General features: G+C 43.1%; 1 protein-coding gene across 1 annotated transcript in view; it reads right to left on the bottom strand.

Annotated features, from left to right (window-relative positions):
* cntnap2 (contactin associated protein 2) overlaps positions 1 to 25556 on the bottom strand; it is a 1677584-nt gene that overhangs the window by 717628 nt on the left and 934400 nt on the right. Inside the window, exon 12 of the mRNA XM_033050359.1 lies at positions 21810 to 21929. Within this exon, the coding sequence (XP_032906250.1) occupies positions 21810 to 21929 (120 nt within the window). The remainder of the gene's footprint in view (positions 1 to 21809; positions 21930 to 25556) is intronic.

Below are 25556 nucleotides of genomic sequence, written 5' to 3' on the forward strand. Positions count from 1 at the left end.
AAACTCAGTGGAAAGGAAATAGGCAACGTTTCGGGCCAAAACCCTTCTTCAGTCTGAAGAAGGGTTTCGGCCCGAAATGTTGCCTATTTTCTTCGCTCAATAGATGCTGCCGCATCGCTGAGTTTCTCCAGCAATTTTGTCTACCTTGCATTTGACTAGTCCCTGATTCTTCCTCTGCGAAGGAAAAGCAACCATCTTTTCCCTCGGTTTGAATCGTTCCACCTTGAGTGTTGTCGGCTCTTCACCGATGACCTGCATACTTGTCGCTGTTACCTCCGAGGATCAACATATGTCCACAGTCTCCTGCAGTGTCAGATTCCTCTACTGAAGGAGTGTCTTCCTAGTTGACTGGTCTGAAATACCAATGATGATGCGAGCTCGAATGAGGCTTTCTTTCAGGCAATCGCAGAAGTTGCATGTCTTAGCAAGCTCTTTCAGCTCTGCAACATATGATTCAATGCTTTCCCCTGGTTTCTTGTCTCGTTTATTGAAAATGAATCGTTTATACATTTCATTCGTCTCTCCCAAGATGATGGTACACATCTTGTCGATGATGACTTTCACATCCGTCTCATCTGCTACCGTTTCGAACATCAGGGTATTGAAGATTTGCAGTCCTTCCGGTCCAACAGTAAACAGGAATACTGCTTTTTGATACTGTTTCTCCTTCTTATCCAGATTTGTTATCACTGCATAATTTTCGTATATTTGTTTAAACATTTTCCACTCTTCTACCTGGTTCTCTTTGAGCTTTAGATTGGGTGGTGGAGCCACGTGGAAAGATGGACTTGTCTGCGCCATTTTAAAATATCAGCGTATATCCTCGCTCTTAATAACTTATGTATCGTTTAGCTATAAGCACCATGCGCAACTGCGTCATTGGCGTAATATTCTCTAATATCTTCTACTACTATCGAAAATATTTTCAAAACAAAGCTCTATTTTATTTCTGTTTCCATACAGCGTGTGCTATCTTTAAGCAGTCTCCCACAGCACGTCGTTTCAACCCTCAACCCCCACAGCACTGATTTACACACTGCGTCTTAGCTTTGTGTGTGCACTGACCTGCATACCGTTCCTCTCTTGCACGCAGCTAGTCCGGTCACTGAGCATTGAAACAATGATTCCTGAAAGCATTTTTGCTAATCATCATAGCGTCCATTTGATCCACAAATTTTCACTTTCACCGCTGCCACCATTTATTTTTTTAGTATGTTTTAAAGTATGTTTTTAATGGTTCTTTGTGTGTTTTGTGTGGGGGGTGGTGTGGGGGGGGGGGGTGAGGGGGAAACCGTTTCGGCCCCCTCCTCCACGGAGAGGCGACTTTTTTCCAGGTCGCCTCCCCCGTGGCCTAACAGCAAGGATCGGCGCGGCCTTTCCCGGAGACGCGCCCAGGGCTTCAGCGGCGGGCGCAGCGTGGACTCTCGGCGTGGAGCGGGCGACCCTCGCTGGGGCTCGCTGGAGGGAAGCGCTCCGTTTCGCTGGCCCGCGCGCGGTCTGCACAGCTCCAGCTGACGCGGCATCTGCAGCCCGGGATCCCTCGTGGGGGACCCGGGGGGAAGAAGAAGCTCCATCAGCCGGCCCGCGGCCAACTTCTACCGCGGGCCCGGCACATGCCATCACCCCTGGAGGGGAGCTTCGACCGCCGGCCCTGTGATCTGCGGTGCTTCTGGCTGCGGCGGGCCCCTTAAATCTTCGACCGCTGCCCTGCGGCCTACACCAGCCTGAAGCCGCGGTCTCCGGTGGGGAAGAGCCGATCTTGGACTTACCTTGCCTTTGACTTTGTCCCTTACCATCTGGACGCCCGCAGCGACGGCTGCGGAGGGTGGAGGTCCCGACCACGGGGGAAAATGGAGGAGGACTGGCCAAGCTCTGTGCCTTCCACCACAGTGATGAATGCTGTGGTGGATGTTTGTGTTATATTTTTATTGTGGTTGTGTGTTCTTTATTATTGTACCGCTGCTGACAACCCAAAATTCCACCGACCCTGGTTGTGTGGCAATAAATTCTATCAATCAATTCTATCAATCAATGTTTTGATATGTGTCTACTTATGGTATAGGTAAAACTAGCACACATTAGACGGAGAAAAATGGCTCCACACACACTCGTGTTTGGATCAAAAACAGGAATGATTTATTTCCAGGTCAAAAGTCACTGACCTCATTTACATAATTATATATGCGAGTATGAGCATGTTATATATAATTATAAACAGCTCCTATGCTCAAATTACATAGACATTGTTATATGTGTTGGACAGTGTATGTGTTCGGTGATCGCTGGGTGGTATGGACTCTGTGGGCCGAAGGACCCGTTTCCCCACTTTATCTCTAAAGTTTAACAGACTTTGGCAAGCATTTTACACCCAGCCAGGGAATTGCCCCAATTGGCGCCATTTTTCCTTCCAACCTGTGAGGCAGCACCTTGATCACCAGCGGTGCTGAAACATTTGGTTGAAATTCCTTTGCTTGGTTTACATATGGCCAACGGGCTTGGAGTTAACAGCTCAACAATAAACTAATAATAATTGAAGTTTATAATCATTGGTACTGATATTTTCTGAAATTGCCAGATAATTTCATTATTATATATTTATGGAAAGAATATTGATACATTATACCTTCTAGGCATACTATATTTTTGTCAAAAGAAAATACTTCCACAACTCTAACTGCAGCGTAATCCATTCTCAGTGTTAAATACATAATTTAAATCACAAACGCATTGCACTCATCTAATAATCAGGAACCATATCACGGAATTGGCTCTGCTTGTTTTGATTTTAATTTCTGCCGATGTGGTTTATATTGCTGCAGGTTTTCCAAAGAGTGCAATAAAGCATTTCAAAACTTTTATTGAAAAGGAACTTCAAATCAGCTTATGAGCATTTGTGTCATATTAAAGGCAATTTAAACCACACACAGATGACTATTCTATTGTGATCGAGAGGCAAATACAGCAAAATTGAAGAAAAACATCATCCACAAGGACAGAAAAAATAAAACATTTTGAGTGAATTGTTCATGTACAATAATTTCCATTTCACACATTCTCAATCCTGGCATTTGACTGAATCTACAGATTATGGTCTGCCTCTGAATACACAATTTCCTCCCTCTGTGATATGACAATGCATTCAAAGTCTGTTCATCACTTGAAACAGGGCCCGAATTAGAGAGTTTCTAAAGGTACTGGTAATTCCGTTAAAGTAACACATTTGATCAAAGCTTGGACTTAACAAACACATACCAAGTGGCTTTGCTTTCAAACTCCAGTCGTTATTTTTACACTTCACTACAAACATTTATGATCATTTTCTCTTTGGATCTCTGGTTACCAGCTCAGGATGAACCACTCTATTCATAATTTTGACACTCATTCATCTCAAACCCCCCACCATCCTCTCCCCAGATACTTTCCCCTGCAACCACAGGAGATATAACACCTGTCCCTGTCCTTCCTCCTCCACCTCCATCCAGGGACCCCAGCAGTCCTTCCAGGTGAGATAGAGGTTCACAAGCACCTTCTCTAACCTCATCTCCTGCATCCGGTGTGTCCGATGTGGCCTCCTGTACATTGGCGAGACCATCTATGTGCAACGCTTGCACTCAGTCCAGCAGGGCCTACTGGATCTCCCAGTTACTAACTATTTTAACTCTTCTTCCCCTTCCCATACTGACCTTTCTGTCCTAGGTCTCCATGATTGGCAGAGTGAGGCCCAGCACAAATTGAGGGACAAGACCTCATATTCCGCTTGGGTAGCTTACATCACAACGGTGTGAACATTGAAGTTGACAATTTTGGGTTACTACAACGTCCTCCATCTCTCCCATCTTCCCCCTTATAGACCCCTTCTGTAGCCCAACCCCCTCTCCCGTGCCCCACCTAACTTGCACCTGTTTCTCCCTTCCCCTTCCACCTATATTCCTTCCTTTTGCTTCATAACTCACAACTATTCAATCATATTATCTCACACCTTCTGTCTTTTCATATATGGCCTTTGTCCTTATCAGCCTATCAAAATAATCCTTCTCACCCATATCAACCTATTGCCTGGGCAACCAGGGCGGCCTGCCAGGCTTTGTCCTGCCACTCCGCTCTTCCAGCTTTTTTCCTCCACCCCACCACGCCAACAAGCAGTCTGAAGATGGTTCCAGATCCAAAACATCACCTATCCATGTTCTCAAGATATGCTACCTGACCCACTGAGTTACTCCAGCACTTTGTGCCATTTTTCAAATATTAACCATGTGCAGTTGTCATCTCAAAAATGATCCCATTTGCACCCTTTTATGCAAATAGCACATTAAAGCAGTTTAACACAGGTTAGATTGACTGGCAATCATATTCAAGGTGTCTCGTGACCATGAGAAAATTCCTCATTATTATCCTGAGGCTCACCATTGACCAGAAAGTGAACTGGGGTAGTCATATACACAGGATAGACACAAAATGCTGGAGTAACTCAGCGGCACAGGCAGCATCTCTGGAGAGAAGGAATGGGTGACGTTTCTGGATGCTGCCCATCCCGCTGAGTTATTCCAGCGTTTTGTGTCTATAGTCATATACACAGTTGCATCCCTCAGGATCTTCCACAGGTTTGTAGGTCAATTTGCTTCTGTAAATTGCCTCATGTGTGCATGGAGTGGATGCAAAAATGGGATAAAATGGAACTAGTAATCAGGTAATCGATGGTTGGCATGGACTCGGTGGGCCGGAATGGCCTGTTTCCATACTATATCGTTCTGAAGAAACCTGAAGAAGGGTCTCGACCCAAAAGGTCACCAATTCCATCTCTCCAGAGATGCTGCCTGTACCGCTGAGTTACTCCAGCATTACTCCAGTACTCTCCGCGTGCCTGCACGAGTGCTGTTTCAACAATACTCAAGAAGCTCAACACCATACAGGAGATAGTAACCACCTTGATAGGTATTCACTCACTATCACCAATGCACAATAGCAGCAGTTTGTACCACCTACACGACGCGCTACAGCTACTCTGTGGATCACCAAGTGGAGCACCAAGCCAGTGGATATATTTAAGGCAGAGATATATAGATTCTTGTTTTGTACAGGTGTCAGAGGATATGGGGAGAAGGCAGGAGAATGGAGTTAGGAGGGAGTGATCGATCAGCCATGATTGAATGGTGAAGTAAACTTGATGGGCTGTGGCCTAATTCTGCTCCTGTCATGCATGCTCTTATGAACTCACCAAGACTCCTTGGACTGCACCCTCCAGCCTCTACCAGCTGGATGCAAAAGGGCTCAATGATTATCAAGAGTTTTCGATCTTTTTCAGTAGCTTTCCAAGGCTAAGAAACTAACTACAGTTTGCTAATGTTATCAATAGTTAGTACAGTATCATTTTTTTAAATAATTTCTTTATTTAAAATCTGTTTACTTATAGGTGGTGAACTAGACTGGTGTTAAAATATTTATCGATTTGTGATAATAGAATGTGATAATAGAATGTGGAATAAATATGGTGAATGCACAGAATCTTTTACCAGAGGAGGTGAATCAAGAACCCGAGGACATAGGTTTAAGGTGAGAGGGGAAAGATTTAATAGGGGCCAGAGTGCAATCTTTTCACATAGAGAGTGGTGGGTATATGCAATGAGATGTCAGGCCAGGTAGTGAGGCAGGCACAAGAAACAGCATTTAAAAGAAATTTGGACAGGCACACGGTTAGGAATGGTTTAAAGGAATATGGGCCGAACGCTGCTAGGTGGGATGAGTGTAGATGGGGCAGCTTGGTCGGAACAGGCAAGTTGGGCCGAAGAGCTTGTTCCTGTGTTGTATGACTATGACTCCATAAATGTGTTTTTCAACAATATTATAAAACAGTACCACGACCTCTACTCTCAAAAATATGTTTGATGATACTTTTTATTAAATTTACAATTGAATCTTTGCCTGACTTGTGCTCATGGTAAAAATATGGGAACACCACCATCAGAAATTCACCCTTCAAGGCACACACCATCCTGACATGGGAATCTATTGACACGCCTTCACCTTCCCTGGGTCAAAATTATGGAACTCTCATAGAACATAGAAAATAGGTGTAGGAGTAGGCTATTCGGCCCCGAGACAGCACTGCCATTCAATATGATCATGGCTGATCATCCAAAATGAGTATCCCGTTCCTGCTTTCTCCCCATATCCCTTGATTCCATTAGCCCTAATTTCAATTTCAATTTCAATTTCAATGAACTTTATTTTTCCGTTAGGAACTTTGGTTTCTGCAGCCATACATAAAGAAACAATTTTACAAGACACACAACCGACTCAATTCACACAGACATCCATCACAGTGAATCTCCTCCTCACTGTGATGGAAGGCAAAGTCTTGTCTCCCCTCTGCTCTCCATCGTCTCCAGATATTAAAGCCCCCGGCGGGCGATGGTAAGTCCCGCGGCCGTTAAGGCTGCACCGGCGATGTAAGGCCCGGCTCCGGGTCATAATGTTGGAGACCCCGGTGGGCGATGGCAAGTCCTGCAGCCGTTAAAGCCGCGCTGGGCGATGTCAGGCCCTGCTCCAGGTGGTTTTCAGCCCCGCAACTCGGGCGGGAGAAGCTGCCGCTGCGGGAGCTCTGGAAGACGGTCTCCCACCAGGGACCCGCGAGCTCCTGACGTCACCGTCCACAGGCCTGCAGCTGGAGCCTCCGAAGCCTTGAAGTCCGGCCGCAGCCGCGTGCCACCACGGCTCCCCACCCTCCGATGCCGGTCAGCCCCACGATGGTAAGTCCGCAGGCTCCACGACTGGAGCCCCCAGGTCGTTCTGGCTGGAGGTTCTAGGCCCCAATGACAACGGAGACCCGACAGGGATAAGGTCGGGTCTCCCGTGCAGGGAAGAGATTTAAAAGTCCCCCTCCCCAATATAAAAACCACAGCAAGCTACACATTGAACGGGACAACAACAGAAAAGGACACAAGGACTGCAGGAGCCGCTGCCGCAAAGCGCCGCCCTTAGAGCTATATCTAACTCTCTCTTGAAAACATCCAGAGAATTGGCCTTCACTGCCTTCTGTGGCAGAGAATTCCACAGATTCACAACTCTCTGGATGAAAAAGATTTTCCTCATCTCAGTCCTAAATGGCCTACCACTTATTCTTATATTGTGATTAAGAAGGAACTGCAGAAGCTGGAAAATCGAAGGTAGACAAAAATGCTGGAGAAACTCAGCGGGTGAGGCAGCAGCTATGGAGCGAAGGAAATAGGCAATGTGATGCTTGGTTCTGGACTGCCCCAACATCAAGAACATTTTTCCATATTCTCTCTCTCTAATTATCCTATTTACCTAATATACATAACATTTCATTGGATTCTACCTAACCTTGTCTGCCAGACCATTACATGCCCCATTTACGTCCTCCTGATTTCCTTCATAAGTATGCTCAGTCCCCTTACTCCTCCAAGGATATTCTTGATCCCAGCTGCCTTTACCTGACCAGAACCTCAATGTCTCTCATGCTGCAGAGTTCCTTACTTCCATGTGCCTGCAAACAACATATTCCAATCTGCATTACTGCAATCAAAGTTGGCCTTACCTCAGCTCAGAATTTTAACTTGTGGGGCTGTCCTGTCCTTATCCATAACTAATTTAAAGTTAATAGAACTGTGGTTGCTGATCCCAAAATGCTTGCCCACTGACACTTCAGTCACTTGCCCTGACCAATTCCTTAAGAATAGGTCAAGCTTTGCCCTCTCTCTTGCAGGGTCCTCTACAAACTGCTTGAGGAAACGCTCTTGAACACACTTGACAAATTCCACCTTGTCTAAGTTCTTGGCACTATGGTAGTTGAAGTCTATATTGGGAAAGTTAAAATCCACCACAACTCCCCTACGATGAGATGGTGTAAAAAACTGGTCCTAAATGTAGCTTTTCCAAAATGTAGCTTTTCCAAAAGACCAACACAGGAGTGAAAGTCGATCAAAACTATTTTACCCTCATTTTTTGGCAAAGGAAAGTGGAGGAGGAAACCCAGTGTCCTGACTTAGACATAGCTCATTGGGATGAACATCATTCAGGTTCAAAAGAGAGTGAAAATCCACTTTGAAATGACTTCCAAGGGTGTGAAGGTGAAAATCCCTCCCCTATGATACTGTCTGTTTAATCCTCTCAGTTCAACTGCGTAACTACCTACCTTCTCAGTATTGATAAGATTCTCTGATGTCTGACCTATGATGTCCTACCAAATAAGGAAGGCCTTTTAAACACCCTCTAATTTTCTAATTTAATTGCTAACAAAGATTTACTCTGTGGATTTAATTTCCTCTGCAGATTTAATTATAATTGCTGCCAGCAGAGAACTAACAATGTCAGTAGAAAATTAAACTTTGGCTAATTTCTTTAGCTGAAAATCTTCACTCTTCTATTTGTATCCCAAGATATAGTTTCACTAAATGCCATTTTAATTAATTGCACATTTTTGTTGCTTATCTGCCTGTGATAAATTTGACAAGAAAAATTGGTATCATTGACAAGAGAAATAAGAGAGAACTTTTTGCGGGGCACTAATAAATACGTTAAGAGCCCCAGTCTAATCGTGCTGTGAATGAATCTAGTTCAGTTAGTGATGGATAGTGCTTGGATTTCTGTGTATTTCCATTGGGTAAGCACGACATACTAGTTATGTCTCAACAAATATGGAACTCAAACGATCAGTTAAGAGTTTAACTTGACTGATTAATTTGCATCAAATTAGGCACTAATTACGAATAAGTTCCAAAATGCATAGCACGTTTAGAGTCATTGAGTCATACTGCACAATAATAGGCATTTGGCCCAACTATTCTATGCTGACCAAAAAGATTTTGTATCACAGAATGAAAAACATGGATTAGTGTTCACTTATTTTCATTGAGTACTAGGTTCACACATCCATACATATGCACTCGCCATAAAAAGGGGACAAATTAGAGCACCTATCACATATATCTTCCCTTTTTTAACCTCTTGGCAAGATGTGGTCAACATTAGCTGTACTATCTTTTATTGCCTGAACATCAGATTCATAGACAATGGAGAACTACAGTACAGAAACAGTCGCTTTAATCCAACTCGTTTCTGCCAACCAAGATATCCAAATAATCTACTTGCCTGTTTCTGGCCAAAATCCTTCAATCATTTTCACTCGCAGCTCATTCTATGTCTTCACCACCCTTTGCATAAAAAGGTTATCCCGCAGGTCCCATTTAAATTTTTCGCCCCTCATTTTAAACCAACCACCTCCAGTTTTTTATTCCACTTCCCTGGGAAATAGTCCATGGACATTCATCTTCCCTATGGCTTCCCATGTGTTTATACACTACTATGGAGTCTCCCCCTTCGGTCTCCTATGCTCCAAGGGATGAAGTCCTAGCTTGCTCACATCTCCCTGTTGCTCAGGTACTTGTCCCAATAACATTCTCGTAAATCTTTGCACTCATAGGGAAGTTGGAAGCTCCCAGTAAAAATGTCCTATTATTTTTACAGCAATCTGCAATCTCCCTACACAAGCCGTTCCTCAAATTCCCACTGACTCTTGGGGGCCTATAATTTATCATCTTCAAAATAATACTCCTTTCCTATTTCTACATTCCACCCACATAGCCTAATCTCCTAAGAAAATCCTCTCTCAGCACTAAGGCTAAGTTCTCCCCCATTAAGAAGGCAAGATCTTCCCTCCACCCCCACCCCTCACTTCACACTCTGCACTTACGTCTATCATATCTGCAGCATCTATAGCCTGGAACGATAATCAACCAATCCTGCCCTTCTCTTAAAGATAGACACAAAATGCCGGAGTAATTCATTGGGTCAGGCAACATCTTTGGAGAAATGAAATAGGTGACATTTCCAGTCGAGACACTTCTTCAGACCAAGAGTCTGAAGAAGGGTCTCAATCCAAAACGTCACCTATTTCTTTTCTCCAGAGATGCTGCCTGACTCCCTGAGTTACTCCAGCATTTTGTGTTCTATCTTCGGAGTAAACCAGCATCTGCAGTTCCTTCCGACACACACTGCTCTTCTCTCAGCCAAGTTTCTGTTATGGCTGCAATGCCTAAGTTCCCTGAACCCATATAAGCCCTCAATTCATTTGCATCATCTGCTAAGCTTCTTGCGTCGAAACAAATGCAGTTTAAATGACCGTGTTTTTCTCTGTATTTGCTGTGCTCCTCTTCTTCTTCTTGTGTATGGCATGCACAGCCTAACGTTGTAGGACAACTTGTTCTATTTGATCTTATTTGATTGTGCACACCGGGTTGATTGCATTTGTCGAAACAGGGCGGACCACGTGAAGGTTGCAATCTCCCACCTCGCTGTGCTCCTCATTGTGCTGTTTACTGAACTCTTTAGCCCACAATTTCTCATCTGCCTCGTTTCTGCTCTGGGACCTCCATAAACTCTCCTCCACCCACTCCCCACTCACCCACTCCCTCACCCTCCTAATCTAGCTCCTCTAGATTAAACCTCCCCAGTAATCAATTGATCCCTGAAATGAGGAGGTCACATTGGTGGGTCTGGAATCACATTCAGGTCAGATCGCGAAAAAATTGTGGATTTACTCCCTGAACAGATGAGTTTTTGATATAATCCGGATCAATTTAATTATTTTCATTAAAATTCCTCCCAGCTACAATGGTGGGATTTGTGCTCATATCACTGGGTCAGTGATCCAGAACTTAATCACCATGCTATTGATCCCTTTTGTTAACCATTAATGGTTTAGTGAAGATGTGGAAGCAGATTCCCTGTCTACCCTCTCAGCAGGAAGCAATGACAACTCTTAATGAATTATAGAGAGAAAACAAAAGCACCTTACAATTTTTAGTGAAATTAGAAATTTTGTGTTGTGTGCTTATCCATTAAGTATTCCATGTATTGCCTGTCCTTAGTAATGGTGACTGGTTCAATTATGGCTTTTTGAAATGGGATTCCACACAGCAATCTCTCCCAACACAGAACCTGACATGTTCTGTCTCAAAGTGATAAAAAATGTCTGAAGATTTAATCAGTAAGGGCACAAACATCTGCGTGCCATGGGAGGCAAACAGCTTTCAAACAGTTCTCAAATCCTCACTTATCTCAAAGCGGACCAGGGATTTGTTTTATTGCATCCATTGCTCTTTAACTTTTTATTGGTGTATGATGAAACCTGGTCTGAGCTTTCAGGAAATCATTATTTAGTGCTTAATAAGCTCTGGACTAAGTTTAAAAGATACAATTTAAGCATTATATTTTACTGAGGTGGAAAAGATGTGATTATGAAACAATTTGAAAATAAAATGCTACTTATTTATCATGAGGTTCGCTAGTGACAGCTTATTCCTTTTTCAAACCAGCAATAGTTGGTGTGGTATTATAGAATCAGGTTACTGGAATAGCAATCAGAGTTCTGACAAAGGGTGGTACAGTGGCACAGTTGGTAGAGCTGCGGCCTCACAGTGCCCGAAACCCTGCGTTCGATCCTAACCTCGTGCTATTTGTGTGGAGTTTGCACATTCTCTCTGTGACCGGTTTCTTCCGGCTGCTCCACTTTCTTCCCACATCCCAAAGACGTGCGAGTTGTAAAGTTGATTGGCCTCTGTAAATTGCCCTTAGTGTGCTAAGAGTGGATTAGAAAGTGAAATAACAAAGAATTAGTGTGAACGGGGGAGCGAAGGTTGGTGTGGATCTGGTGAGCAGAAGGGAATGATTCCATGCTGTATCTCTAAACTTAGCTCTGTGCAGATTTTCACAAAATGCCAGCTGGTTCATGAATGTCTTTCAGAGAAGCATATTTGTTATCCTTACCTGGTCAAATATCCTGACTCCAGGTGCACCAATATGATGGATTCGTAACTTGCTCCTCTTTTCAGGAGTGATCAGAGATGGATACTAAATGCTGCATTTCGAGCAGTGTCTACATTTCATTACTGAATTAAAAAAATACCAGCAGATCAGGATATAACTTTAGTAAAGTAGAGATACAGTGCAGAAACAGGCCCTTTGGCCAGCTGTGTGCATGCCGACCAGCGGTCATTCCTTTCCCTATCCAACACTCTAAGAAGAATTTAGAGTTTTTACAGAAGCTAATTAACCTACAAACCTGTACAACTTTAGTGTGGGAGCACACGGAGAAAACCCATGCAGTCACAGCGAGAACATACAAACTCCGTCCGGATAGCACTCATACTCTGGATTGAACCGGGGTCTCTGGCACTGTGCGGTAGCAGCTCTACCGCTACACCACGGCTATAGGTTGATAACATGTAACAAAACCTTATCAGTAAAACAAATGTTACACTTTAGACAACAAGCTGTTGAGATAGATTCCAAACAAATTTTCTCTACATCAGGTTAATTCTCAGATTTGGCTCTGTTGGGTATGTTCTTTTTCCAATCTACACCCATTAACTCATGCAAGAGTATCATAATGTGGAGCATGTAATATGGTATCTGAAGACCCCGCTTGCTCCCTTTGCCAAGCACCTGCATCACTAAGGCACATTTTAACAGAATGCACTATGAGCCTCGGCCTAGGGCGTTACACTTGGCAGCATAACCAAGTTCTCAGACAGCTGGCATCAATCCTTGAACAGAGGTGAATGATCACAAATGCTTCCCCACCAACATCAGCAGGAAATGTCCACTTCACAACATTTGTACCAGCAGGCCAACCTCCAGAGCACCAGATAACATCAACGGATGCAAGCATTCTGCAGCCTGCTCGGGATTGGAAAATGGAAGTGGACTTAGAAAAAAGCTTGTGTTTCCCCCAGACATTGTGGCTACAACACTCCGGCCAGACATGGTCCTGTGGTCCACAACAGCCAAGTTGGCATACGTTGTGGAATTGACAGTTCCATGGGAAGATGGTGTTGAAGAAGCTTATGAGAGGAAAAAGACCAAGTACTCTGAACTGGCAACTGAAGCTTCCCAGAATGGCTGGAAGACCAAGATTTTCCCTGTCGAAGTGGGATGCAGGGGATTTGTTGCTCCATCTATGACCAGGCTATTAAATAAAATGGGGGTGAGGGGTCGTTCCCTCCAACAAGCAAACAAATCATTATCAAATTCTGCAGAAAAAAGCAGCAATTGGATTTGGATCAAAAGGAGAGACAACAATTGGGCTGCAAGATGAAGATAGGAGGGTATGGATTTGAGGGGGTGTAACTGGGGCACCAGGTATCACCGTTGAGCCCGCAGGAGACGTTGTGGGCTTATCAATGAAACGTCAAAGAAGGAGGGTGCCAACCTGATGACCCCGATGATGTACCTACCCTACCCTTCACCACTCCAATCCCACTGCAAATAGCAAGAGTGCCGACTTATTACAGGGATTGAAACATCCAGTCCTATTAGCTCTACTACAAACTAATCTTTTCTACATCAGGTTAATTCTCAGATTTGGCTCTGTTGGGTATGTTCCTTTTCCAATCTACACCCATTAACTCATGCAGGAGTATCACAATGTGGAGAATGTAATATGGTATCTGAACCCAACCTCAGAATGTTTCAAGATTAATTATTATTTCAAAATCTTGATAAAAATTGCTAAATCAAAAATTCTAATGAAAGTTTGGCTATTAATAACTGATCTAGGATAATATTTTTTTCATATTCTGCCATTAAATTAAATTTGAAAACTGATGTTAATGTACATTGTTTAGTTCAGAAACACAGCTTGGAGACAGGCCTTTCGGCCCATCGGGTCTCCCGTTCACACTGGTCTGTGTTAACCTACATTCTCACTCACTCCCTACACGACGCCGGTGTTCCATCTTCACGGCAAGAGGGCCCTGAAAATTATCGGACTCGCTGCAAGGCCACAAATGGGCCCCGACCTCGGGTGTTTCACAGAGGAAGAGGACTTAACTTTCTGGTGCCTTTCCCCACAGTGGAAATGTTTGATTCTGCTGTGGGGGGATGTTTGTGTTGAACTCTATAATGTGTTGTGTCCATTTTCTTTATTTTTTTAACCTTTTTCTATGGTTTGTATGGAAACTTATTATCTATTTTATGTAAAGCACTTTGGTGTCAATGTGAGTTGACTTAAAACGTGCTATATAAATATTTATATAGCTATAGCTATACATCTGCTGCAAAGTACTCGGCAGCCTTATGGCAACTGCAGGAAGACCTTGAGAGGGATGACAGTAACTACTGTCCCTCAAAGCAATTCCATTATCTTGGCCCACCACTTCAATAACTCACATACTGCCCCAAACTCTAATGCCCAAATCTACCACTATACATAGAAACATAGAAACATAGAAATTAGGTGCAGGAGTAGGCCATTCGGCCCTTCGAGCCTGCACCGCCATTCAATATGATCATGGCTGATCATCCAACTCAGTATCCCGTACCTGCCTTCTCTCCATACCCTCTGATCCCCTTAGCCACAAGGGCCACATCTGACTCCCTCTTAAATATAGCCAATGAACTGGCCTCGACTACTCTCTGTGGCAGGGAGTTCCAGAGATTCACCACTCTCTGTGTGAAAAAAGTTCTTCTCATCTCGGTTTTAAAGGATTTCCCCCTTATCCTTAAGCTGTGACCCCTTGTCCTGGACTTCCCCAACATCGGGAGCAATCTTCCTGCATCTAGCCTGTCCAACCCCTTAAGAATTTTGTAAGTTTCTATAAGATCCCCTCTCAATCTCCTAAATTCTAGAGAGTATAAACCAAGTCTATCCAGTCTTTCTTCATAAGACAGTCCTGACATCCCAGGAATCAGTCTGGTGAACCTTCTCTGCACTCCCTCTATGGCAATAATGTCCTTCCTCAGATTTGGAGACCAAAACTGTACACAATACTCCAGGTGTGGTCTCACCAAGTCCCTGTACAACTGCAGTAGAACCTCCCTGCTCCTATACTCAAATCCTTTTGCTATGAAAGCTAACATACCATTCGCTTTCTTCACTGCCTGCTGCACCTGCATGCCCACTTTCAATGACTGGTGTACCATGACACCCAGGTCTCGCTGCATCTCCCCTTTTCCTAGTCGGCCACCATTTAGATAATAGTCTGCTTTCCTGTTTTTGCCACCAAAATGGAGAACCTCACATTTATCCACATTATAGAAACATAGAAAGTAGGTGCGAGAGTAGACCACCAGGTCCGTCGAGCCCGCACCGCCATTCGCTCATGGCTGAACACTAAACAGACACACTTACCCACAAACAGTAGACACAAGACACAGAACACAAGACACTACCCTCCCCTTTATACCGCTATCACCCCTCTCCACCCCAAGAACCTCGTGATCTCCTGGGGGAGGCAAAAAACCGGATAAAAACCCAGGTCCAATTCGGGAAAAAAATCCGGGAAATTCCTCTCCGACCCCAATCCAGGCGATCGACACTTGTCCAGGAGATCACTCAGGTCTTACTATACTAACCATACCTAGGTCCATATCCCTGCCCTCTCCCCGTAGCCCCTTATCCCCTTGGCAGCTAAAAAACCATCTATTTTAGTCTTAAATATATTTAAAGTTTCTGCTTCCACTGCTCCCTGGGGCAGTGAATTCCATAAATTAACCACCCTCTGGGTGAAGAAGTTCTTCCTCATCTCAGTTTTAAAAGAGCCCCCCCTTATTCTGCAACTATGTCCCCTAGTTCTAGTTTCCCCGATCATTGGGAACATCCTCGGTGCATCCACCCGATCAAGGCCCCTCACGATCTTATATGTTTCAATGAGATCGCCTCTCATTCTTCTAAACTCCAAAGAGTAGAGTTCCAGCCTACTTAACCTTTCCTCATATGTCAATCCCCTCATTGCAGGAATTAATCTTGTAAACCTTCGCTGCACTGCCTCCAGGGCTAGTACATCCTTTCTTAAGTATGGACCCCAGAACTGTACACAGTATTCCAAATGTGGTCTCACTAATACTGTGTACAGCTGCAGCAAGACCTCCGTGTTTTTATACTCAATCCCCCTAGCAATAAAGGCCAAAACTCCATTGGCCTTCCTGATTGCTTGCTGCACCTGCATACTAACTTTTAGTGATTCATGTACTAATACCCCTAGATCCCTTTGCGTTGCATTACAACGCAGCTCCTCCTCATTTAGAAAATAACTTGCCCTATCATTTTTTTTCCCAAAGTGAATGACTTCACATTTATTAGTATTAAATTTCATCTGCCAAGTTGTTGCCCACTCACCTAGCTTATCTATATCCTTTTGCAGACTCTTCCTATCCTCCTCATCCCCTACTTTTCCTCCCATTTTTGTATCGTCCGCAAATTTTGATATATTACACTTGGTTCCCTCCTCCAAATCATTTATATAAATTGTGAACAACTGGGGTCCCAGCACCGACCCTTGCGGAACCCCGCTAGTTACCGGTTGCCATCCCGAGTATGAACCATTTATCCCCACTCTTTGCTTCCTATTTGTTAGCCAATCCTCTACCCATGCTAATATATTACCCCCAATCCCATAATTTTTTATTTTTAGCAATAGTCTCTTATGTGGCACCTTGTCAAAAGCCTTTTGGAAGTCCAAGTATACCACATCCACCGGTTCCCCTTTATCCACCCGGGTTGTTACTTCCTCAAAGAATTCGAGCAGATTCGTTAAACAGGACTTCCCCTTCACAAAACCATGCTGGTTCTGTCCGATGAAGTCATGTTTATCCAAGTGCCCCGTTAGTGTTTCTTTAATAATTGTCTCTAACATTTTACCCACCACCGATGTTAGACTAACCGGTCTATAGTTACCCGCCTTCTGTTTACTTCCTTTTTTAAATATAGGTGTTACATTGGCCATTTTCCAATCCACTGGGACCGTTCCTGCCTCCAGGGAGTTTTGGAAAATTATCACCAATGCATCCACAATCCCCACCGCTATCTCCCTCAAGACCCTTGGATGTAATCCATCAGGCCCAGGGGATTTATCCTCCTTCAGTCTCATTAATTTCCCTAATACCACCTCCTTGGTGATCTTAATAGTATTTAGCTCCTCCATTCCTACCGCCCCCTGTTTATCCAGCGTTGGAATATTTTTTGTGTCTTCTATGGTGAAGACTGATACAAAATACTCGTTTAATGCCTTTGCCATTTCCATGTTCCCCACCAACAACTCTCCAGTCTCACCCTCCAATGGACCAACGTTCACCTTAGCCACACTTTTTCTTTTTATATAGCTATAAAAACTCTTACTATTAGTTTTTATGTTGTTCGCTAAATTCCTTTCATAGTCTATTTTCCCCGTCTTAATTAATCTCTTAGTTATTTTTTGCTGACCTTTAAATGCTTCCCAATCCTCTACCCTCCCACTATCTCTGGCTACCTTATATGCCCTTGCCTTCAGCCGAATACTATCCTTTATAGTTTTACTGAGCCATGGCTGACTGTTCTTACCCTTACCCCTTTTTTTCTTCATAGGAATAAATTTTTCTTGAAGGTTATACAGTAGATCCTTAAACGTACACCACTGCTCATGTACCGTCTTATTCTTGAGTCTGCTATCCCAGTCAACTTTGATCAGCTCAGTCCTCATACCTTCATAATCCCCCTTATTTAGACTAAGCACCCTAGCCTGAGTTTCAACCTGCTCCCCTTCTATTTGAATATGGAATTCGACCATATTGTGGTCACTTGTTCCCAACGAGTCCCTAACTATGACATTTTTAATTAATCCTGCTTCATTACACAGGACCAGATCCAAGATTGCCTCCCCCCTTGTCGGTTCTGTGACATACTGTTCTAGGAACCCGTCTCTAATACATTCTATAAACTCTTCCTCTAGTCTACCCTGCCCAGTTTGGTTTGCCCAATTAATATGAAAATTGAAGTCCCCCATGATTACAGCAGTTCCCTTTTTACATGCGTCAACTATTTGCAGATTTATGTTCTGACTAACAGCGTCACAGCTATTTGGAGGTCTATAAATTACATCGCAGAGATATCCTTAACCCTAGCACCGGGTAGGCAACACAGCCTTCGGGACATGTTCTGCTGGCCGCAGAGAACCTTATCTACCCCCCGAATAATACTATCCCCTATCACTACGGCATTTCTTCTAACTCCCCCCTCTTGAATGGCCTCCTGATCCACGGTGCTGCAGCCAGGTTGCTCATCCCTCCCACAGCCCCTGATCCCGTCCTTACATTGAGTAAGAGCCTCGGTCATGCTCGTCAGGGACAAGGGCTGTGGCTCCTGCCGCATCTCCTCCTGGTTCCCCCTACCTGCCTCGCTTATGGCCACACTTTCCTTTCCTTGCTCACTGCCTACTGAATTAGTTAAACTGGTCGGTGTGACCATCCCCTGGCACAAAACATCCAGGTAATACTCCCCCTCCCTGATGTACCGCAGCGTATGAAGTTGGGTCTCCAGCTCATCAATGCGGAGCTGGAGTTCCTCTAGCCTCAAACACTTACTGCAGCTGTAGGGATCTTCTACATCAATGGTGTCGACAAATTCCCACATCTCGCAGTATTGGCACATCTCCTGACCGCCCATCTTATATAAGTAATTAACTGGTCCTATTTAAGAATCCCCTACTGTATTGATACACCCCTTATTTATATAATCCTACCTCCTATAAATGGGAAAGTACTCACCCCAGCCGTAAATTACCTACTGGTTTGGCTGTCTAGTGGTAATTCCGTCCGCTCTTCCTGTCTGGTCCACTGCTCCCTTGCAGTGCGTGGCAAACCTCTTTGCCTCTGTTAGTCTCTGTTAGTCTCTCGAGCCGCGGCTCCGTCCGTCCTCCCTCGGTGACAGCACCTGTGGCACCTGCATACTGCATCTGCCAAACATTTGCCCACTCACCCAGCCTATCCAAGTCACCTTGCAGTCTCCTAGCATCCTCCTCACAGCTAACACTGCCCCCCAGCTTAGTGTCATCCGCAAACTTGGAGATATTGCCTTCAATTCCCTCATCCAGATCATTAATATATATTGTAAATAGCTGGGTTCCCAGCACTGAGCCTTGCGGTACCCCACTAGTCACTGCCTGCCATTGTGAAAAGGACACGTATACAATTGTAAGTGGAGAATTCTGTGCATGATGGCACAGATGTAAAGTCTGGACCACATGTATTGAATACATGGACTTTGCATATAGCAAGATGACTGACTTCACGTCCCCACAGCAGTAGTTTGAGGCATCAACAGTGTTGCAAAGGTCAATGTACAGGGATCTCTCTAGTTATAAACACCTAACCTATGAAGTGAGCTCCCATAATATTATTAAATGCAAAAGTCCCAAACACCAATATAAGATTGTTCTATGAAGAGAGGAACCACTCTCCCTTCCATTCAGTTTAGTTTTCTATTGTCACGTGTATCGAGGTACAGTGAAAAGCTTTTGATGCGTTATCCAGTCAAAGTAAAGACTATTAATGATTACAATCAAGCTGTCCAAAGTGCACAGATAAAGGATAAAGGGTACAACATTTAGTCAAGGACAAAGTCTCATAAAAGATAGTTCAAAGATCTCTGATGAGGTAGAGGTCAACAGCACACTCTTGATGGTGAGAGGACAGTTCAGTTGCCTGATAACAGCTGGGAAGAAGTTGTCCCTATTATTTATTTAACTAACTATTTTAGTAATAGTTCTTTTTTCTCAATCTTATCTGCTTATGATGCAATTCATTACAATTCTGAGGAGTTTTTGGTTACCATAATCAGATGTTTTTTGCGTATTTTCTGATTTACAGACAAAATTCACTTATAGATGTCTGTAAAAATGGAAACCGTTCATTCCCCAGGGATCACCTGTACTTAGCTCAGTGACGTGGAAGACATGTTCATGAACTAAACAGGTGGTAGAAAAGCAGCAAAATTCAGCACATTTTTGTCAAAAAAAGCATCAGAAGTCTGAAGTCAGAAGAATGTGATGATATTTTTGCTTTCTGAGGGAGGAAAAATCATAGAGGGCAGAAATGTCAAAATATATTTATGGGTTGCTACCAAGCATTCTCTAATTGGATAAACTGAACAAGGATAGTGTCATTGTGATAAAGGCTCTGGATATTGATTCAAGCAGCCAAGGGCTTTGCTCCAACCTATTGCTGTGGCCTGGATGTTGAACTGCTGGAATGTTGTTGAAGGTGCATTCGGCTAAGTTTGTGCAAAGTATCCCATCATGTTCTGGGTGAGCGTTGAAAATTGGAAAGAGACTATGATGGGCCAAAATGATCCAATCATTCAGTTATTCCCAGCCTCTTATTTCAGACTCTAAAGCTATTTTATCCATATGTCTTCAAACATTCCAGGTGAAAATACCAATGCCAGACATTTGATTGCTTCCACTACTCATTCTGATTTATTTATGCTACATCCTTCCATCTCAAATCCCACAGATACAGGTCTGCAATTGATCTAGTATTTCAGGGACACCAACTTAGACATGAGTGCCCACTGTGCTTGGGGCCTTGAAGATTCCACAGGAGCTCCAAGTTCCAAACGGAGCTCAGTATAGCAGTTAAACTGCAGGATCCCTTTAGGATTAACAGGATGCCATATCAGAAGATATGTTTAGGAAGGAACAGCAGATGCTCTCTAGAGAGATTTATCTCCTAGGGCTAATGGAATCAAAGGATATGGGGAAAAAGCCAGAATGGGGTACTGATTTTGAATGATCAGCCATGATCATATTGAATGGTGGTGCTGGCTCAAAGGGCCAAATGGCCTACTCCTGCACCTATTTTCTATGTTTCTATGTCTATGCTGGTTTAAACCAAAGATAGACACAAAATGCTGAAGTAACTCAGCGGGACAGGCAGCATCTCTGGAGAGAAGGAATGGGTGACATTTCGGGTCAAGACTCTTCTTCAGACTGTGAGCACAATTTCCTTTCCTCCTCTAAAAATACTAAGTATTGCTCGCTTTTGGAGTAATTGCCAGGGAAGAAATTTCTCAGAAACAGGACATTGCACTTGGGACATCTAGCTGAAATCTAAAGGTCAGTTTCACATTTTCCAATGCCAGTTTATTTCCCTGTTCGATTATTTGGTTTTCCTCTCCGTTCTTATCTTTCCCCCTTCTACTTTTCGATTGTTTTACCATTGTCCTGCCATGTGTCCATCTGCGATGATCTTTTTGTAGTGGTCAATAGTTTCTACTTCTTTCCAGTGTACTGAATGTAAATTATAACTGTTGCATCAGTATCTTCTCTATTCAACAACAGGTTGCTTAGTTTACATTTCAGTTTTATGAATTCCTTCACCTTCTCTTATTGTTCGGGTCAGATCTGAAGAAAAAAATATCTCCTGCCTCAAATATCAATTGAAGGATTCCTCCGGACATGAAGGCTCTTTTCACTTTCAGATTGAAGTTGATTTCTATTTAATTCCATTATTTGCTGCTTTTATTTTGAATCCATGTTCCCTTCAAAAATAGTAACCAATAGTATACCCAAAAAGCATGACACTTTATTTTGATTTAGTCAAGACTGAATTATTATTCTTGAACTATTGAGATTAGTTTTGGCTGTAGTTACTTCATCTAATACCTAATGTGAAGAAACTGAATAAATAGATCTGAAAATTGTTACACCAACAAAATTGTTTACCATTTAAAAAAAAATCTGGATTAATTGTAACTGGGATATTTTTCACTCAGGTGAAAGGCAACTGATTGATTTTATTTAAAACACAAAATTAATTCATGAGCCAGAATTAATCAATGAGTAATTATTACAGTATACAATAAAAACCATGTGTTGTGGAATGAAGAAATATTTTACCTCAAAGTCTTGGAATACGAATTTAAATAAAATAACAAATTATAGGAGATTAACATTGAAGAAAAGAGTGGAAGGTTGTGCAAGGTTATTCGTAACGATTGGGAGAATTTTGGAGCTGGTACAGCTTCATTATTGTGTTACCTGTCATGTTGCAGTAGACTTTGAATGGTCCTAGAGGGCCACTGCCATCAGTATCTATCCAGTAAGCATCAGATGTTTTGCCGAGGTGCTTATATGCCTCACAGGACTGTTCATAAATAGCTGGAACAGAACACAAGTTGAGTTAAATTGAAACCCTTCTGTAATTTAAAAGAACCGAGTAAACATTGCAAGCTGCCAAGATAAGATTAAAAAACACAAAGCAAATAAGGCAATGACCTTGATACAACAGGAGAGCTTCATTCAAATGTTCACTAATTAAAAGCTCGGAGAGTGTTCTATTTGAGTAACATATTAGGACAGATTTAACTGCATACATTTTCCACTGCTGCTCAAGCCCTCTATGTTTTAAATTGACGTAATGGGATGAGTTTATATAAGTGTGAAGCTTTTATTCAGGATATCCAAACACTCATATTGTACCAGTGTCATAGAGACATACATTGTAGAAACAGGCCTTTCGGGCCACCTTATCCATGCCAACCAATGTACTCACCTTTATCAGTTCCATTTACCCACATGTGGCCCACAGACTTTCCATGCCATGGGATTCAAATATTTAATCAAATGTTGTGACAGTACCTGCTGCTGCCATCTTCTCAGGCAGTAAGTATACTCCAGATTTCAGCCTCTCGCAGTTTAAAAACAATTCCCCCTCAGATCCCTTCCAAACCTCATACATCTCACCCTAGTTTTTAAATATTCACATCCGAAGAAAAAGATTCTTATTATCTGCTAATCTCTCCCCCTCTATCCGATCACCTTACAGCCCTCCGCACCTGGCAAAGTAAATCCAGCCTGTCTAAGCTGTCCATTTAACTCAGCCATCACATCCCAGGCTACATTCAGATGAATCTTCTCTGCAACTTCCATAGCCCTACCCCATCCTACCAAAAGTATGTTGACCAGAAACACAACATGTGCTCCAAGCAATGCGTAGTCAATATTTTGTGAAGTTGTAAAATAATGTCCAAAATTCCTTTACATTGGTATTTTACACACAGAATATAGAACAGTAGGAACAGGATCCATGGCCCACAAGACATTGGTTCGGCTGCAGACACAAAATGCTGGTGTAATTCAGCGAGACAGGCAGCATCTCTGGAGAGAAGGAATGGGTGATGTTTCGGGTCGAGCGTCTGTATTTGGAGAATTGTGTACAGTTCTAGTTGATCCTGGCAGCGTGTTCCAGCCACCCTCAACTCTGTGTAATAACTTGCCAGTCATATCTCCTTTAAACTTTGCCCCTCTCACATTAAAGCTGTGCCCTCTAATTCTTGACATTTCCACCAGGGAAAAAGATTCAGACTGTCTACCCTATCTATGTGTGATGTTTCGGGTCGAGACCCTTCACCATCCCTTCTCTCCAGAGATGCTGTCTGTCCTGCAGAGTTACTCCAGCATTTTGTGTCTATCTTCGATTTAAACCAGAATCTGCAGTTCTTTCCTGCCCTATCTATGCCTCTCATAATTTTATATAATTTTCATGAGGTCTCCCCTGAAGCTCCAATGATCCCCAAAAAAAATCCAAGGTTAACTAACCACGGCTTAGAGCAAATACCCTCTCATCCAAGCAGCACTTTGGTAAATTTCTACCGCACCCCATCCAAAGCATCCACATTTTTCTTGTAATGGAGTGACCAGAAGGGCATGCAATTCTCCAACTTTGTGTATTGGGTATTTTTTAAATGGGGATTGGCGAGTTCTTGATTAGTGTGCGTGTCAAAGGTTATGGCGAGAAAGCAGGAGAATGGGGTTGAGATGGAAAGATAGATCAACCATGATTGAATGACGGAGTAGATTCGATGGGCCAAATGGCTTAATTCTGCTCCTCCGACTTATAAAATGCAGCCCAACCGAAGTCCTACAGTCACAACATGACTTCCTGATTCATATACTCAATATCTCGACCATTGAAGACAACCAGCCCTACACCTTCTTTACCACTCTATCTACGTGTGTTGCAGCTTACAGACAGCTAAGGATTTGGACCCCAAGTTCTTTTTGTACATCAGCTTTAAGGGTCTTGTACTGTACTTAGCCAACAAGATATGCATATATCAGGACAGGTTAGGTGTGATTCTATGCTGCAGAGTTAAAAATACAGTTCCAACTCACTTCAATATCCAACCTCTATTAAAAACCTGGCTCTCCAAGATATGATGCTTATGTATAATATTTCTGAAATCAGAATTCTTTTGTCATAAATGTTAATATTTCAGAAAACACAATGATGATTATATCATCAGATTTATCATCATGCCACACTGCATAGTTTCAGTGTGAAACAAACTTCATTTTTTCCAGATGACCATCCTGAAACATGGAACTGAAAACACCATTTTTCACACGTAATTTACTTTTATGTCAGGTGTAAAACTGATGAAAACAAATGGCTATGTGCTACTCCAAATACCAATAAAATGTAAAGACTGTGCTCTTTCTCCAGTAATGGGGAGTATGATAGAAACTACCATTGATACAACTGTAAATCAAATGGTACAATGGGGCCTGAGTGCAGGTAATGAGTAAATCTCAAAATTCTGAGATTTTGCATTATCTGCTCCCCTGGGTCGTCCATGCCCTTTAACAAAGTGCTGCCTAGGTGCTAGTTGATGGACTGGACCAGTGGTTCATACGTGAACAAAATACTGTATGTGGAATGTACCTTTGTTAGGTTCCTAAAAATGGGCTCAACAAATGGATATATTATTTATGACCACTTGATGTCCCCCGGTAAAGTCCCAAACGGGTCCCAAACTGCATGCAGGTGCAGCAGGCAGTAAAGAAATCGAATGGTATGTTGGCATTCATAGCAAAAGGATTTGAGTATAGGAGCAGGGAGGTTCTGCTGCAGTTGGACAGGGTCTTGGTGAGACCACACCTGGAGTATTGCGTACAGTTTTGGTCTCCAAATCTGAGGAAGGACATTATTGCCATAGAGGGAGTGCAGAGAAGGTTCACCAGACTGATTCCTGGGATGTCAGGACTTTCTTATGAAGAAAGACTGAATAGACTCGGATTGTACTCGCTAGAATTTAGGAGATTGAGGGGGGATCTTATAGAAACTTACAAAATTCTTAAGGGATTGGACAGGCTAGATGCAGGAAGATTGTTCCCGATGTTGGGGAAGTCCAGGACAAGGGGTCACAGCTTAAGGATAGAGGGGAAATCCTTTAGAACCAAGATGAGAAAAACATTTTTCACGCAGAGTGGTGAATCTCTGGAACTCTCTGCCACAGAATGTAGTTGAGGCCAGTTCATTGGCTATATTTAAGAGGGAGTTAGATGTGGCCCTTGTGGCTAGAGGGATCAGGGGGTATGGAGAGAAGGCAGGTACGGGATACTGAGTTAGATGATCAGCCATGATCATATTGAATGGCGGTGCAGGCTCGAAGGGCCGAATAGCTTACTCCTGCACCTATTTTCTATGTTTCTATGTCCCTTTCAGAATGGCAGGCAGTGACTAGTGGGGTACCGCAAGGCTCGATGCTGAGACCGCAGCTATTTACAATATACATCAATGATTTGGATGAAGGGATTCAAAGTAACATTAGCAAATTTGCAGATGACAGAAAGCTGGGCGGCAGTGTAAACTGTGAGGAGGATGCTATGAGTATGCAGGGTGACTTGGACAGGTTGGGGGAGTGGGCAGATGCTTGGCAGATTAAGTTTAATGTGGATAAATGTGAGGTTATCCACTTTGGTAACAGAAACAGGAAGGCAGAT

Source organism: Amblyraja radiata, chromosome 2, assembly GCF_010909765.2.
Source record: "Amblyraja radiata isolate CabotCenter1 chromosome 2, sAmbRad1.1.pri, whole genome shotgun sequence".
Lineage (NCBI taxonomy): Eukaryota > Metazoa > Chordata > Chondrichthyes > Rajiformes > Rajidae > Amblyraja > Amblyraja radiata.